At 39.2% G+C, this 17,333-nt stretch overlaps 1 protein-coding gene across 1 annotated transcript in view; it reads left to right on the forward strand.

The window, feature by feature from the left end:
- FAM83B (family with sequence similarity 83 member B) overlaps positions 1 to 17,333 on the forward strand; it is a 67,743-nt gene that overhangs the window by 30,979 nt on the left and 19,431 nt on the right. The window contains exon 3 of the mRNA XM_084624892.1: positions 14,933 to 15,097. Within this exon, the coding sequence (XP_084481018.1) occupies positions 14,933 to 15,097 (165 nt within the window). The remainder of the gene's footprint in view (positions 1 to 14,932; positions 15,098 to 17,333) is intronic.

The following is a 17,333-nucleotide window of genomic DNA, read 5'->3' on the forward strand; positions in this document are numbered from 1 at the left end:
TTCCAGCAGTTGACAAGAACATCTGAGGAACAGTATGGGGGGGGAAATAAACAAGGGGAAATAGTTTTACTTTGTATAATGACACATCCACTCCCAGTCTTTATTCAAGCCTAAGTTAACTGTATCTAGTTTGCAAATTAATTCCAATTCAGCAGTCTCTCGTTGGAGTCTATTTTTCTTACAACTACAATACCCACCTGCTGAAGTGAAGAAACAGATTGACAGAGCCAGAAGAGTACCCAGAAGTTACCTACTACAGACAGGCCCAACAAAGAAAATAACAGAACACTACTAGTCATCACCTTCAGCCCCCAACTAAAACCTCTCCAACACATCATCAAGGATCTACAACCTATCCTGAAGGATGACCCATCACTCTCACAGATCTTGGGAGATAGGCCAGTCCTTGCTTACAGACAGCCCCCCAACCTGAAGCAAATACTCACCAGCAACCACACACCACACAACAAAAACACTAACCCAGGAACCTATCCTGGCAACAAAGCCCGTTGCCAACTGTGTCCACATATCTATTCAGAGGACCCCGTCATAGGGCCTAATCACATCAGCCACACTATCAGAGGCTCGTTCACCTGCACACCTACCAATGTGATATATGCCATCATGTGCCAGCAATGCCCCTCTGCCACGTACATTAGCCAAACTGGATAGTCTCTACGTAAAAGAATAAATGGACACAAATCAGATGTCAAGAATTATAACATTCCAAAACCAGTCAGAGAACACTTCAATCTCTTTGGTGACTCGATTACAGACCTAAAAGTGGCAATTCTTCAACAAGAAAACTTCAGAAACAGACTCCAACAAGAGACTGCTGAATTGGAATTCATTTGCAAACTGGACACAATTAATTTAGGCTTGAATAAAGACTGGGAGTGGATGTTTCATTACAAAAAGTAAAACTATTTCCCCATGTTTATTTTCTCCTCTCCCCCCTCCCCCACTGTTCCTTACATGTTCTTGTCAACAGCTGGAAATGGCCCACCTTGATTATCACTATAAAAGGCTTTTTTTTGTTTTTTTCTCTCCTGTTGGTAATAGCTCACCTTACCTGATCACTCTTGTTACAGTCTGTATGGTAACACTCATTGTTTCATTTTCTCTGTGTATATAAAATCTCCCCACTGTATTTTCTACTGCATGCATCCGATGAAGTGAGCTGTAGCTCACGAAAGCTTATGCTCAAATAAATTTGTTAGTCTCTAAGGTGCCACAAGTACTCCTTTTCTTTTTGTGAAACTAGGCCAAAATTGTCTGATTTGGGATTGCTGCTTTTTTTTTTTTTTTTTTTTTTTTACAAAATATTTGCACTACCTTTCTGCTAAATTGTATTGCGAAGTGCTTAGAACCATTGTGCCATATGCATTTCTCTAAGGAAGTCTAGAAACTGCCCAGACTTAGTTCTGAACTGTGTTTGCATTGGGAGGGATGCCTGGTGCTGCAGTCCTGTAGGCAGGGAAAACTCCCATTGACTCTAAATTCTGTAGTATAGTCAGATTTTAGTATTCAGCACATTGTAATACATATTTAGTTTTGTTTTCTCACTGGAATGTCTGATCTACATGCTCGCTGGTTTACAGGAAAAAGCTTGTAGTTGATAGATATTGCAGCATAACTAAAGTTGTTTAGATTGTTCTAATTTTGTGTGCAAATTGTTTACTTATAGATGGAACCGAGATTGCTTTTTGTGTTACTGTTGAAGACCAGCAATCTGCTTATTTAATCATATGAAGATGAACCATCCCAACAGAGAAAATCTGTTTGCTCAGTGAAAAAAGTGACATTAAATAATTCAATATTTTGTCTTTTGTTTTTTTGTTTTTTTTACAGTGAAAATACTTGTAATCAAAATCAGATGCTCCTTTCCTAATAGGAAAGGGAAGATAGGAATTTTAAAAGATGCAGAGAATTTGGCTCCATAAAATCAGGTTGCTCTTAGCATTGTTAACTAAAATGTGTTTTTAGAATGAGGAATATGCTGTTCTGTCATCCATTCCTATCCCCATGTTTCTCCTGGGGCTCTCAGCCACTCAAAGATTTTGAAGTAGGAACATCCTTGCTCTGCAGAGAAAACAAAAATTCTGATCTTCCCTCTCTTGGCCTTTTCTTAAAGTCTTTCTCCACTTCTATAAAATGGAGTGGGGATATGGGTGCTTGTGTGTATATGTAAAACCTCCAGTCGTGTAACAGTGGGAGATCTAATGCATCATTTTACAATTAAATGAATTTTTTGTGTTTTCCGTAAAAAGCTTTTATCACGGACTCTAAGATAGCATCAGCACTGAATATTTAATATGGTATTTTTAAAATATACTGTTCACTTATATAATAATGGAAGTCAGATACTAGCCCTGTATGATTTTAAGAAACTTTTGTTTCCTATAAAACCTATTGTTATATCCTCAAAGATGAAAAATTCTTATACAGTTTTTACATGAGAAATGATGGGAGAAACCAGTCTCCTGAATTTGGAAAACAGGTTCTGTGGAATCATTTCTTCCAGCAAAATCTGCTTTTGTACTAAACCACAGGGAAGTTTGCAATTTGTCATGAATCTAATTAGCCAATACTTGTAAAGTGGCTGGTTTAATGGAACTTTGCTTGAATACTGTAGCTCATATCCATTAATGTTCTTTAACACTGTGATTTGTCTACGCATCTTATTTTTCAATATGGAAATCCAGTGTGCTAGATGATGAACGCTGACCATGTGTTCATACTACATTTCTAAAGAAAAAGAAAGGAGCAATGGGGTGGATTCACTTAAAAGCTCCATCCACCTTCCACATTGTGGAAACCCCACCAAAATCAATTTTCTTAGAAGGAAGCTTGTAAAGACCATTAATTCCAATCCTCTACCCTGACTCTCTGGTGAGCAGCAGGGTTTTTTTTTCCCCCTTAAAAAAAAAAATCTTTGAAGAACTTTGGCTTTACTCACACACATAGTATTCATTAGCAGAAACACTTTGGAGTTCATCATCTTAGCACATTTCTTTCATTGTTTATATTATCTTGAGCTGATGTAATGTTGCAGTGATGTTTTTCAGAGTTTGAAGGCTGCTGTTTCACATGCTGACTTTTCTTATACATGACAAAGTGCATCCATGATTCATCAGTGTAAAGATATTGGAAAGGGTTTTAAAGCACATTAACAAAATACAGATTATTTTTTAAATTATATGATAGGTTTAATGGGGGAAAAAAATTGGAGTGAAATCCCTCTCTCAGATCTGTGTGGATCTGAAAGGATTACTTCGCATTTAGAGTCCCATTTTCCCCTACTGGGAATAACCAACTAGAGGAGCAGAAATTCTAGGTGTTTCAGTTCACTGATTATCCTTTGAATTCTTCTGTTTGCTCCACTTGTCACTGCCCTATGCATGCACACATATACACACACGTTCTCAGAATGATCTCCTAGTGAGAAATGGTAAATAAAGGCTCTAGACATCTGCACTGCCAATCGTCACCATGCCCACCCCCAGCCTGGTCTTGAACAGCCCAACTTCAACAGGAGCTGTACTGATATTAGCTTCTAAAATCACTTCTGCCTTTGGATATGTCTCAACAAGGGTCCAAATTTCATAAGGATAAGTTATGCAAACTACTATAGAATCTCTATTAGGTTGTACAGCTTCTTCTGTGAGTTGAGAGAATCTGATGTAAAATATATGATTAATAGAAAACAATATTCAAGATAGATCAGGAAAATAAACCATTGTAAACAACTATACAAATTAAAATAAGGAGCATTCTTACAAAAGAAATTATATTAAATGAAAGCTCAAATATAAATTCCTTTACTGCTCTTAGCATAAAATCATAGACTCATAGAAATGTAGGGCTAGAAAGGACCTTGAGAGGTTGTGAAGTCCAGCCCTCTGAGCTGAGGCTGGACCAAGTATACTGAGATCATCCCTAACAGGAGTTTGTCCAACTTATTCTTAAAAAAACTCCAAATGATGGGGATTCCACAATCTCTTTGGAAGCCTATTACCAAGGCTTAACTACCCTTATTGTTGGAAAGTTTTTCCTAATATCTAACCTAAATCTCCCTTGCTGCAGATTTAAGTCCATTACTGCTTTTCCTACTTTCAGTGGATATGGAAAATAATTGATCACTATCTTCTTTATAAGAGCCTTTAACATATTTGAAGACTGTTATCAAGTGCCCCCTCAGTTTTCTTTTCTCAAGACTAAACATACCCAATTTTTTGTAACATTTGCTTATTGGTCAGGTCATGGGCGGCAAGTATCGTAGGGAGGGGGAGACCATGGCTCCCCAGACAGCTTAGTGTGGCCCCACCCATGCTCCGCCAGGGCTCCTCCTGCCTGCTGTTCCCTTCTGTGGCCGAGAGGCTGGGGCAGGCTGGTGCACAAGACCACACCAGGCCACCTGTCCTTCTGGTGCTGGGACCACCTTGGGCCCGGGGGTGCTCCAGCCGCACCACCCATCTGCCCACCCAGCACTGGGAACATGCGGGGGTCGGGGGGGGGCAGCAGCTGCGGGGGGTGAGGGGGGCGGTATGCTCTGGGCTCCAGTGGGGGAGCAGAAGGGGCGGGGCCTCGGGCAGAGAGGGAGGGGCCGGGGGCTAGCCTCCCCCAAGGGCACATTCACCTGCCGTCCATGGGTCAAGTTTTCTAACCTTTTATCATTTTTATTGCTCTCCTCTGGGCTCTCTCCAGTTTGTCCACATCTTTGATAAAGTGTGGTGACCAGAATTAGTCCAGCTGAGACCTCCCCACTGCTGAGTAGAACAGGATAATTACCTCCCATGTCTTATATATGACACTGCTGTTAATACATGTCAGAATGGTGTTAATCTTTTTTTGCAAATGCATCACATTATTGACTCATATTCAGTTTATGATCCCCTATAACCCCCAGATCCTTTTCAGCAATACTGCTGCATAGCTCATTTTGTAGTTGTGCATTTGATTTTTCCTTCCTGAGTGAAGTACTTTGCATTTGTCTTTATTGAATTTCATCATGTTGATTTCAGACCAATTCTCCAATTTGTCAAGGTCATTTTGAATTCTAATCCTGTCCTCCAAAGTGCTGGGAAAACTGAGAATTATGATCCCAGTTCAGCAAGGTACATAAGCACATGCCTACCTTTAAGCACAAGAGCTAAAAGCCCTGTTGACTTTAGTGGGCCTATTCACATGTTTAAAGTTAGACATACCATTTAAAGTTGAAACAAGGCCTACAGCCCTCACCCTGGCAACACGTGTGCTTAACTTCCATGTCCTGAGAAGTCCCATCGAAATCAATAGGAACAACTCACAGAAATAAAGTTGAGCACATGCATAAGTATTTCTAAGATCGGGGCCTATATTATAGTATTACAGTATTATTCTAATTGTTTTTTATTTTAATAGTATAATCTCTTTCACTAAAGTCAGCTTCAAAAAAAAATAACATTAACTGGGAATAGGTCATTTGCACTAATACATCAAACTCAAATCTGAAAGGTTAATAACAAGTTGTTCAAAAGCGAACAACAAAAAAGAAACACCTGCTAATTTTATGTAGGTGACCAACAGAGCAACCAGCGGTGTGAACTGAAGGAGAGGAAGTAAACAAATGCCAAATCTTTCAATCTTTTTAGCCGAAAAGCATATAATGAACTAAAAATCCAATCCGCCTGTGCTTTCGTATCAGCTGTTGTGGTTGCTTGTTTGTTAGTAGTACAGCTCTAATACTATAGCAACTACGAAGTTTAAATGTGGTAAGACATTAGTGCATAGCATGCTGTAACTACTATTGATAGTTTGAAGAAATGATTAAAATTTATAGTGTGTGGATGTGTATAATTGTGCATTTTGAACAGTCTCTCTAAATTAAAATACAAAATCTTACACATAAAAATACAAATTTAAAATAAAATGTAAGGTTCTCATAACACAGACTCAGGCAGATTACACATCCTATACATGTTGGTATACTCATAACAACACAAACATTAACATATTTTAGGGGGAACTGGTAACAATCCATTTATTTATTGTTCCTAATTTGTAATTCCATTTTGGTTTAGGTGAATTATAAACTATTAAAAATTGCTAAATAATTTCTGTTGCTTGTAGGAAAACTTTGGCAGCCTGCCAAAATAGCAACTGAATCAGAACATTCTGAAGAGCTGAATAAATATTGCTGTCTTCCAGTGTCATCAAAGCAGCAGCCAGTAGCACCCGCTGGATTAGGAATAGCTAAGAGCTACTGGATCAACTGTAGCAGTCGGGGTAAGGGGCTGAGCTTTCCCCTCATCTCATCACCTGAACCTAGCATAGGACCTCCGCATCCCATCTACCCTTCTGGAAGCACTATATGGGACAGGAGTTTCCCTGATTCCTGGAGGCAAAGATACCCAGGCCAGGACCCTCTTGACCTTCCTCCAGACTGAGCACATGGTCCCAGTGGCCCAGGTACCCTCTGGAATAGCAGCCGTCTTGTGCTGCTAGTTTGCGTAGCTAGTCCTGTACCTCCAGTAGCAGCAGACTGCTGTGGTGCTGAAGGCTCAAGGTTCAGATTCTGCTGATGATTCACACTGGGGGGACTTTTATAATTGGGCATAATAAATTTGTTTAGTGTTTCCTAAAATAATTTACATAAAGATCCTACTACATTAAGATAATTTTATTTAGCTTGCACAGTCAAGCACTCAAAAGTTAGGAAATGTCATATTTACGGTTGCCTGTGCAACCTAAATTTGGCTCTCTCGCCACCTGTGCACTATGATATTCTTTAATTGCATGGTCATATACTATTCTTTTTGTAAGACCTCTGCCTCATTCAGTGCACAGGAGGGACAGTGCCCTGGGAATGAATCAGGGTTGTATAGTGAAGGAGACTGATCTCTGTAGGACTGCTCCCTTATTGTTGCAGAAGTTGGAGAGTGTATGAGTGAATGAGGAAGGGGTTTGCAGAAAGAAAAAGACATATCTCTGATACCAGTGCGGTCCCCCCTGCGAAAATTTCTAATCCCTACTCCAGAACATAGAAGTGGTAGGCTTTTCAGTGAAACAGCTATACAGGTCTTTTTTAAAATATTTGCAAAACAGCATATTTTCCCCTAGAAAGGCAATGGATTTGAACAGGTATTGTTGAAGGCATAACTTTAAGACATGGTGTGGTCTAATTGAGAGACTAATTTAGCCTGTTGAACCTTTATTACCATGAATAATGCGCAAGTTGGAAAGAATCTTGCTTAATTTTCGGAACTGAGTTAGCAAGGCTGGCATCTAAAATAGAAACGCTTTTTTTTATTTATAAACCAAACAGATTTGGTCCAGAATCACTGAGAGATAATAAACATGGAACTACATGCGGCCATTTTTACAGTCACTGGTCAGAAGAGAGCTGTAATACTGTAATTACATTTGTGACTGGGTTAATCTTGGTCCTCTCCTCATTTATTGTAATATTGTAATGCAGGCCATAGAAGCGCACAGTGCATTTCAGTAGTGCTTTATTGGCATGTTGACGAGCTGCAGAAGTGCTGCCAAAGTGAGCAAATGGCAGAGCCCCTCAATTATTTGAAAGGCAGGTGCAATTTGGAGGTCAGATCTTCTTAATGCGTTTGAAATTTTATCCCATATCCTTTTGAAATTTAGCTGATGCTATTTCTGCTATATCTTTCCTTTCTGCTAGGGGTAATGCAATATTTTTCCTCATTTTTTATAGCAAGTATTTTAGCATTTCTAATAATTCAATGAAATATCTTTCTCAAATGTGTCTTGGATAGTGGAGTAGAGAATTTCTCTACATATAAATCCTAGTCACATTGGTTGCACAATCTTTCATCTGCACTTTGGGTCTCCCAGTTTTAATCTGTAGTTTATGGTCACGGATTCAGTATTTTGTAAGAGTTCGCCTTAGCTTTGCGCATTCTGCAGTGATGAGATAGGATATGCGGAGATCTGTAGCAATCTAACTTGCTGGTTTTTTTTTCTTCCAGTGACACATTTATTGGTGTCATTAGCCTCATGAATACTATTCATTCTTGGATGAGTTTGTTTGAATCACTGTTTGAGATGATAAGTGTTATTAAGACATAATATTATGAGTTCATTACACTTTCATTTAGATTTAGTATTTGATTCTGTAATTCTTTGTGGTCGAGGCATTATTTGGTGCTTTGAGGCAGTATCAGAAGTTTAATGTTCTTTTTGTATGGTGATTAGGAGAAGGAATTGACCTAATTCTGCCCTGCAGGTATTGTTGCTAGAATTTGTGTACATTTAATATTTACAGAACAGAAAGTATAAGGGTGGTGTTTTTTGAGATGGGAGGTTGGCGGGGCAGAGGGAGAGGAGGTTGGGCGGGTGTTGTGTTGTTTCTGTTAGTGTAGTTAATTGGATGTTTAAAGTTGGGCCTCCGCCTTCACTCCAGTGGATTTTAATGGATGATGGAAATTCCTTCTAAAGAATGTAACAGTATATAGGTAGAAGTATATTTCTTGACTGTGATTTGTTGTTTTCAGCTTTAATGCAGAATCAATTAGAATGCATTAAATTTGAATAAATGGAGCCAAATTTGGTCCTGATTTACTTCATGCAAAGACATTAACTTAATGGGTATTGCATAAGTTGTAAGTCAGCAGAGATTTGGCCTATGAGCATTGTCTTGTTTTTCGATAGTTGTGTTAGGAGGGTGGATAATATTCATCCATTTAGTTGTTAGAATTTCACTAAACATGAAGCTTATATTCTAATAAATCATGTTCCTTGGAGTTAGCTCGTGTGATCTTGGCATTTCAACCAAGCACTGGGAGATCAATCAGCCCTGAGATAAACAGGTGCAGTATCTATTGGTTTCAAAACTACTTTTTTGTAATGGAAGGATATGTTGCATAAACCACCTCAACCTATGTTTAATTTAAAAAAATAACATAAAATTACGAGCAGTAAGGCACTCCAGGTTGGGCATTAGTAGACAGTTTGTACACTTCAAAGTAATGCCTCACAATGCACCCAAGCAGTGCACTAATAGCCTGCTAAGACACACTGTGTTGTGGGTTATTGTTATACTGTATTGTAAGAGTCTTAGATTGTTGCCTGATATTAGCTCCCATAGCCCAGATTCAAACGCAGCCAGAGGGAAGATTCACTCCAGAGGTAGGGTAGCTTTCAAAATCCAGTTGGGGATCCATACAAGCCACAGCAGTGGAGGAAGCCTGCAAGATGCAGTGAATCAACATCTCTCTTTGCCAGCCTAACACCCTCCTGGCTTGTCCCACCCTTTTTTTTTTTTTTTTTCTTTTTTGCGCTACACCTGCTGGCTGTAGACTATTGGCAGAGGAAGTCATAGGCAGGTTGTGCCATGCATTTCTACTCCAGCTAATTCCATAGGTGGAGACCTGCTGTAGGTTCTGCCAGGAGAAGACAGTGCCTGAACCTTTCACTGTATGTGCTGCAATACCTTCCTCTTCTGTGAAATAAGTTTTTAATGATGTTGTTATGATCTCAGTATTTGAATATTTTAGAATTATTGGTAAAAGAGAAAATCATGTATTTTTCCTAATGTAATAACAGGATTTTATTTCTTATTGAGGAAAATGGGTAAAAGCATGCTAAAAGCAAGCAACTAAAACACTTGAAAGTATATTTCAGTGGATAACTATTAATTCTATTCAGATTTATAACACATTTTAAAACTGAGACCTTGAAAATGCAAACTCAGTGAATTAGCAGTGAAGAAACATATGAAAATATGGATATGTCCACCCATATTGGCTTTATAAAGAATAACAACATTACAAAAGATTTAGGGATCTATTCAGCACTCCTTACTCAGCTAAAATTTCCCATGACTTCAGCTCACAGGCCTTTTACAGAGTAACAAGGTTGTATAATGTGTATTATGTACTAAAATTAGCAGTACAGAATAAAGCATCTAACTTTAATCATTCAAAACATATTCTTTATGGTTTTAAACAGACTATACTTTAATACATGTCTGCTGTAAGAAACATTTTAATTTTCTTATTAAAATATAGCAAAGTTACTACTTGCACTAGTGTGGTCAGGAAACTGATCAGTGTCATCTGTTCCTCTCTGGGCAGTAGCCCAGCAGTAATAGTTTGTTGGTTGAGTCTAATGGTCATCAGAGAAGAGGGTGAAGGGAAGGTCTCTTTCTAGTGGCCGTGAATCCCTCCAAAGGACTGTGACAAATACAGCATACTGATCAGAGTTCTTGACCATGACCATAAAGAACTCCTGGAATGGAGCCAGCTAGTCTTATGACATGCTGCTGGGGAAGGTATCAGTTAACCCTAAATCAGAGATTATGGTTCCTGAATTTGGCCCATCATCAACAAGCTAGATAGGTATGGTAGTAGCTGGGCCAGGGCTAGATTATACAGGGACTCCTCCAGTTTGCCATTAAGGGCATTAGATCTTGGAAAGTCTCTTTCCATCTCCTCCTTGATTTGGGGGTTCACTCAGTTACCTTTACATTCATAGGTCAGAGGTTCTCTGCCTTTTAAGTACCTCCACCCACACTCCCTCTTGTTTTCTAAATCTGAATTTGTAATCTGCTGGGTTGTGTTGGCTTTTAACTGGCTCTCAGAAACCCCTAAGGCTAGAGCCTTTAAAAGGTCAGCAAAGTGCTTTCCCCATCAGATTTTACTTCAAACTGGGCCCTTCCTGATTTCTTTGCGGGACAAGCAGATTTATCGCTTTCTCCGAGTTTCCTGAAGGGCTGTACACTCATGTATTTCTGTCGCAGCATTTGTGTTTTAGGGCTCGTGTGTACTACAAGGAATTAGTGCATGCTAGTGCAGTGAAGGTAGGTCTTGAGTGTTCCTGCTGGTTTATCAGTACCTTGGGGGTTGCCCTTTCCAGTAAAGCATGAACGAAAGAAGCAGATGAATCAGAGAACATCTCTTCTCTGCTGTTCACATGCTCAAAGTCTTTAAAAAAAAAAAAAGAAGAAAAAAAGTAGCCTCCACTTGGTATCCATTTTTCTCAAAGTGAATTCACTGGTTGTGAGAGGAATTGGCTGAACAGTCCGGGAGAGTGAAGTCGTCGGCGATTTTCAGAATGGATCCAGCAGGGCAGTAAAAGCTCCAACCCCATACCCTACCAATGTGTCTCAACCCCTCACCTTGAATGACTAGTTCAGGGACCGGCAACCTGTGGCCCGCGGCCCGCCAGGGTAAGCCCCCTGGCGGGCCGGGCTGGTTTGTTTACCTGCCGCATCCGCAGGTTCGGCCGATCGCATTGCACTTCGCTGCTCCGGGCCAATGGGGGCTGTTTGAAGCGGTGACCAGTACATCCCTCGGTCTGTGCCTCTTCCTGCAGCCCCCATGGGCCTGGAGCAGCGAACCACAGATGTGGCAGGTAAAGAAACCAGCCCGGCCTGCCAGGAGGCTTACCGTGGCGGGCCGCAGGCCAAACGTTGCCGATCCCTGATTTACAAAGACATCATTTCCTATATTCAAACCATTATCAGATAAATGTGTTTTGTTTTTTATTGGAGAGAGCTGTGAATCATTTATTAACATGTTCTGGTACTTTTATGGAGGTGATTTCAGAGTAGCAGCTGTGTTAGTCTGTATCTGCAAAATGAACAGGAGTACTTGTGGCACCTTAGAGACTAAGGTGCCACAAGTACTCCTGTTCTTTTTAGGAACTGAGAGCTTCTCTACACTTACAGCACCGCAGAGGCACGGCGGGCAGCCCCACATGGGAATGACAACTGGGGCTGTCAGCCCTGGGGCGGAGGGCTCCAGCTGTGAACCAGGCACAGGGCTGAAAGCCAGTGGGCAATGTAAGTAACACAGTGTCTACAGGGACACTGCATTGCCCTAACTACATCGATCTAAGCACTACTCCTCTTGCAGAGGGGAAGTTAGTAGGTTGGTGTAGTGGGTCACGTACATTGGCAGGAGCAACGTTGTAGTGTAGACACTTACAAAGTTAGGTTGACGTGTAGTGTAGATGAGACCTTAGTTTGAAATACTGTGAACAGATACTGTGTCGCTTTAAAGACACTTATTTTGCTTTCCGCTGATATAAATTTCATTTCATTTCTTAAAACCAAAGCGCTATTCAGCGAAAATGTTTGTTTTTTTCTTATCACTGAAAACTTATTTAAATTTATCTACATTTTTAAAGTAACGTGACATTTTACTCGTACTGTGAGTCTAATTCTGCTCTGCTTCTTTCACTGATGTAAGTGTAGATTATAAAACCTGACAGTACCTTCGGTAAAGTCAATGAAAACTATTTATTTAAATGGGAAAAATTTTGAGCCTATTGACTTCAGTGGAGTTACATATTTGTAATCGATGTAACTGAGAGCCAATTTGGCCTTACCTATTGAAAACCCATGCACCACTTAGAAAATATAGAAGACAGTAGCAAATGTGCGGGAGTGGGTACATTTGTATATCTAATCTATGACAAATACAGACTAAAATTTGAATACTAGGAGAGAAAATAAACCTAAATTATAGGAGTAGTCATTTTCAGCTATTACTATCTAATCCTAAATCAGTGGGAGCAATTCAATTTTCTGTTTTCTCTGTGAGCACTTTTGCTTACGCAGCCTACTACCTTCCTCCTCTGACAGTGAAGAATGCTTAGTTGTTTTCAGTTCAAGGTCACTTTTTATTGCTGAGTGATAATTTTGAAAAGGTGTGTAAAGATTTCTGCTGGAGTTAAGATTCTGGCAATGTTTGGCTGGAAAGTACCATTTAAATCAGTCAGTATTGATTGTAAAATTTGAACACTGTACATTTTACAAAATGAACATAGCCATTTGTTTCAGAAGACACTTCTGTTTTTCAAGGATTATAAAGTGTTTCAAAAAGAACAAAGACAGTTTATAGGTAAACACTTCAGCATACTTTTAAGTACTACTCAGATTATGGGGAATTCCTTTACAACAGGATAGGTATCAATTAACCCAAAATAACATTGTTCCGTACAGCATTTGTGCAATGGACAATTTTGTGACTTGCTGTATATGTTTTGACAGGTTTCAGAGTAACAGCCGTATTAGTCTGTATTCGCAAAAAGAAAAGGAGTACTTGTGGCACCTTAGAGACTAACCAATTTATTTGAGCATAAGCTTTTGTGAGCTACAGCTCACTTCTTCGGATGCATACTGTGGAAAGTGTAGAAGATCTTTTTGAGGAGGTATATTTTCATGCTTTGTGTGTATAAAAAGATCTTCTACACTTTCCATGGTATGCATCCGATGAAGTGAGCTGTAGCTCACGAAAGCTTATGCTCAAATAAATTGGTTAGTCTCTAAGGTGCCACAAGTACTCCTTTTCTTTTTGTATATGTTTTGAATTTGTATCACTTCTTCCTCTGCGCTCTCCCTTAGTAGATCTCATTGTTTTGTGACTTCCTGCTGCTACTATTAGCATAGACATTATTTCTGCAGATGAGCTTTTAAAAACAATTTAAAACACAACTCTAAATTCAGTACTTTGAAACTGATGCAGAATATAAATAAAGCTGCTAATGCTATCAGTAGCGCTTTAAACAAATTAACATACTAATTAACTGTGTAATCCTCAGTGTTTTTGCCAAGTCTTGATCTCTAATTAATTACAAAACTGCACCTCCAGTGCGGAGGGGGGTACATGAGTGCAAAGAACCAGAAATTCAAGGAATATTAATAAATTTGAAGCCAGACAAGACCATTATGTAATGATCTCAAAATGTAATTGTAAACAGGGAATCATCATTGAGCAGGTGTGTTTCTAGTGGGGTGCCTCAGGGATTGGTTCCTGACCCTATTCTATGTAGCATTTTTATTAATGACCTGGAAGAAAACACAAAATCATCACTGATAAAGTTTTCAGATTACACAAAAACTGGGGGAGTGGTAAATCATGAAGAGTCCAGCTCACTGACACAGAGAAATCTGGATCACTTGGTAAGATGGGTGCAAGAAAACAATATGTCTTTTAATGTATGTAAATGTATACATCTAGGAACAAAGAAAGTAGGCCATACTTACAGGATGGATGGGGGACTCCGTCCAGGGAAGCAGTGATTCTGAAAAAGATTTCAGGATTGTGGTGGATAATCAGCTGAACATCAGCTCCCAGTGGGAAGCTGTGGCCAAAAAGGCTAATATGATCCTTGGATGGATAAACAGGGTAATCTCATAGGAGTAGAGAGGTCATGTGACCTCTGTATTTGGAACTTGTGCTACCATTGCTGGAGTACTGTGTCCAGTTCTGGTGTTCACAATTCAAGAAGGATGTTGATAAACAGGAGAGGGTTCAGAGAAGAGCCATGAGAATGATTAAAGAATTAGAAACATGAATTATAGTGTTAGATTCAAGGAACACAATCTGTTTATCTTAACAAAGAGACTTGATCACAGTCTATAAGTACCTATATGGGGAACATGGCTGTGGGGGGGTAAATCTTTCCCCCAGGGAGGCTAGCCCCCTGCCCTGCCTCTTCTGGTGAAGGCCCCGCCTTTTCTGGCCAAGGCCATACCCCCACTCACTACTCTGAGGGAGAGGGCTGAGAGCTCGGTCAGGGCCATCGAGGGGCGGGGATGCTCAGAGCTTGGCCCTGGCTGCAGTCTAGCTCTCAGCTCTGGTCAGGACCGCAGAGGAGATCTCGGCCCTGGCCAGAGCTCCAAACATGGGGCCTCTCCCCTGTTTTGCCCATGGCCCCGCCCATTGCCCCACCACATTCTTCCCCCTTCCCCGCTGCCCGACCCCAGATCTGCCCCCCGCTCCACCTCTTCCCCCCAAAATTGTACCATGTTAACTATCCTGGATGGAAAAAAAAGGGCTTTTTGGCATGTAGAGAGTACGAATTCATTAGATGCATTATTCAAAATGTTATATATTTTGAGGTCATGAAGGAATACTATTTATACACTGATTAATTTATTATAGTAGTTTCTCTTCTTTTTTTAAAACAGGTCATTGCCATAATTATGGATATGTTTACAGATGTGGATATCTTCAGAGAAATTGTAGAGGCATCTACCAGAGGGATTGCTGTGTATATTCTGCTTGATGAGTTCAACTTCAGTCACTTTCTTAAAATGACAGAAAAACAGGGCTTTCAAGTTCAGAGATTCAGGGTAAGGCTTCATGTTTTACAATAAAATACATATTTACTACAATACCTAGCTCTTATGTAGTGCTCTTCAAGGATATTATTTTTGTAGGAAGTAAATATCTAATATTGATTTATTTTATGTAATATAATATGTAATTTATGAAAAAATAATTGCTATCAATAGGCTCAAAGCACAACTTTACACTATTTTTGTTACCTTCAAATTTTTTTTTGTTCTTTTCAGGACTTTGCAAAATAAATACATGCAGTACATTCTATAAAACTACATATTTTTTCTGAGTACTACTATTATTTTAAGAATATTATATTCTGGAAGGACTTAATCAATTTGTTTTTATGTTTGTAAATCAGCCTGCAAAATGTAAGCATAAAGAAAATATAAATTGTTTAGGAAAACAAAATATGGGCTTTCTTTTTTTAAAAAAAAACCCATGATTTCCTTTCAAGAGATTCTATGTTAAAATTATATCAAAAGGCACAGGATTCCGTTTTTTCATCATTTTCCTATGAACAGCTTTACCATATATATGTCCTTGTATCATTAGATAAACTTCTATTTATAAAATATGTGCCTTTCTCTGCCAAGAAAAATCATATGTAAAGGGATAGAATCTAAATACTCCAGAAATCATACTGTATGTTCTTAGTGTGCCATTGGGAGCACAGTCCAATACAGTGTACTTCTATTGATCTTACACAAATATGTGGGATGTTCTTCTAGGTCTGTTGTGCCAAGGAAAACACTAAAAAATATTGAAGCTGCTCAATGATAGCTCTCTAAATTTCCTGTGAGATACTATAAGCAGCTTCCTTCATTGAACTTTAGCACTTATTCATTTGCAGTTCTTTGTAAATATACTAAGTGTGTAGTTTTTATGTTCTCGACTGTTACGAGACTATTTACAGTGTTATCATATCATCAAGGAGTTAATGCAGACATTTTAAGAGTCCTGGAGGAACTGTGATATCACAGCAGTCATGTTGGATTCATTTCTTCTGAAGAGTCAGCAGTTGTAGTTACTTCTAAAACTTTGTTTTCTATAGGAAGTATTCAAAATTGCTTTTGCAATAGATACCCAAAGTTACATAACTGAATTTAAGACTGTGTTTGAAAATTAATTCATAAAACTAACTTAATTAAAGATATTTAGCAATGTAATGCTTAGTTTTTGAAAAAAGTCTTCTGCAACATCTGTAGTGTGCTAGTTAACATATATATATATATATATAAATATAAAAACCCCAAAACCTTCCATAATGGCATTCATATGAAAGGAGCTTGTGACCACTGTCTTTAAGCCACTTCCTCTGATGGAAAAAATGGCTGCAAGCTCTCTCAAAGCTATGTATAAAGAGACATTTGTAATAGAAAATGAAGCTTTAAAAGTGGCTACAGGTACCAGTGTGATGAGACAGAAGTTTACTTTTGTTCCCGGCTCGGTATCTTATGGAAGAATAACCACCAGTTTGGGTTGGGGCTGCCCCATTTCTTAGCAGTTTGTCCTGAATCTGGTATTCTCAGCTGTGACCCACTGAGGCATGGTGACAGCTTGCTATGTATGTTCATTTGTCTGCCCATAGAAAGAAGGGCTGTAAATTCAGGAGGGTAAATGTCATCCAGTAATAAGCACTTGCATAACATTTTTCATTTTCAAAGATCTTTATAAACATTAATTAATCCTCATGATTCCTCAAGTGTTTACAATATAACCTAGTTAATCTGCACTTTGATAAACTTGTCATTGAAAGTTCCAGTCCAGCGAAGTAAACAAAAAGTGAAGTTCTGCTTTTGCTGTGATAGGACCAATGCATATGACATCACACTCCCAGTGGAACAAGATTCCTATACTGTCATATTGCCTTGGACCTGAACTTCTGAAGACTCTAAGAAAAAGGGCTACTATAATTACTGTTCTCCCAGATGCTCATTGTGGCGCTGCTACTGCCCGGGGGAGGGGCCAAGCTCCTTGGAACTCTGATCACTGCTTTCTGCACCCAGAGTTCTAACTTTTACACTAGAGAACTAGCTCATTGCTTGTAAAGTCTGGAGAGAAACTGGCAGCAGCTTTGCACGGAGTGAGGAAACCTTTAGAAAGATTTTCTCCAATGCTTTGTTGTCACCCACTTCAAGAACAGCTCTGAGAACAACTGTTTTCATCTCCTCTGCATTCCTCAAGGAACTGAGCCCAACAGCAGGGCTTTATTCTAAACTCATCTTTGATAAGTTTTCAAGGTTC

This window comes from Lepidochelys olivacea (genome assembly GCF_965140295.1).
Source record: "Lepidochelys olivacea isolate rLepOli2 genome assembly, chromosome: 3".
Lineage (NCBI taxonomy): Eukaryota > Metazoa > Chordata > Testudines > Cheloniidae > Lepidochelys > Lepidochelys olivacea.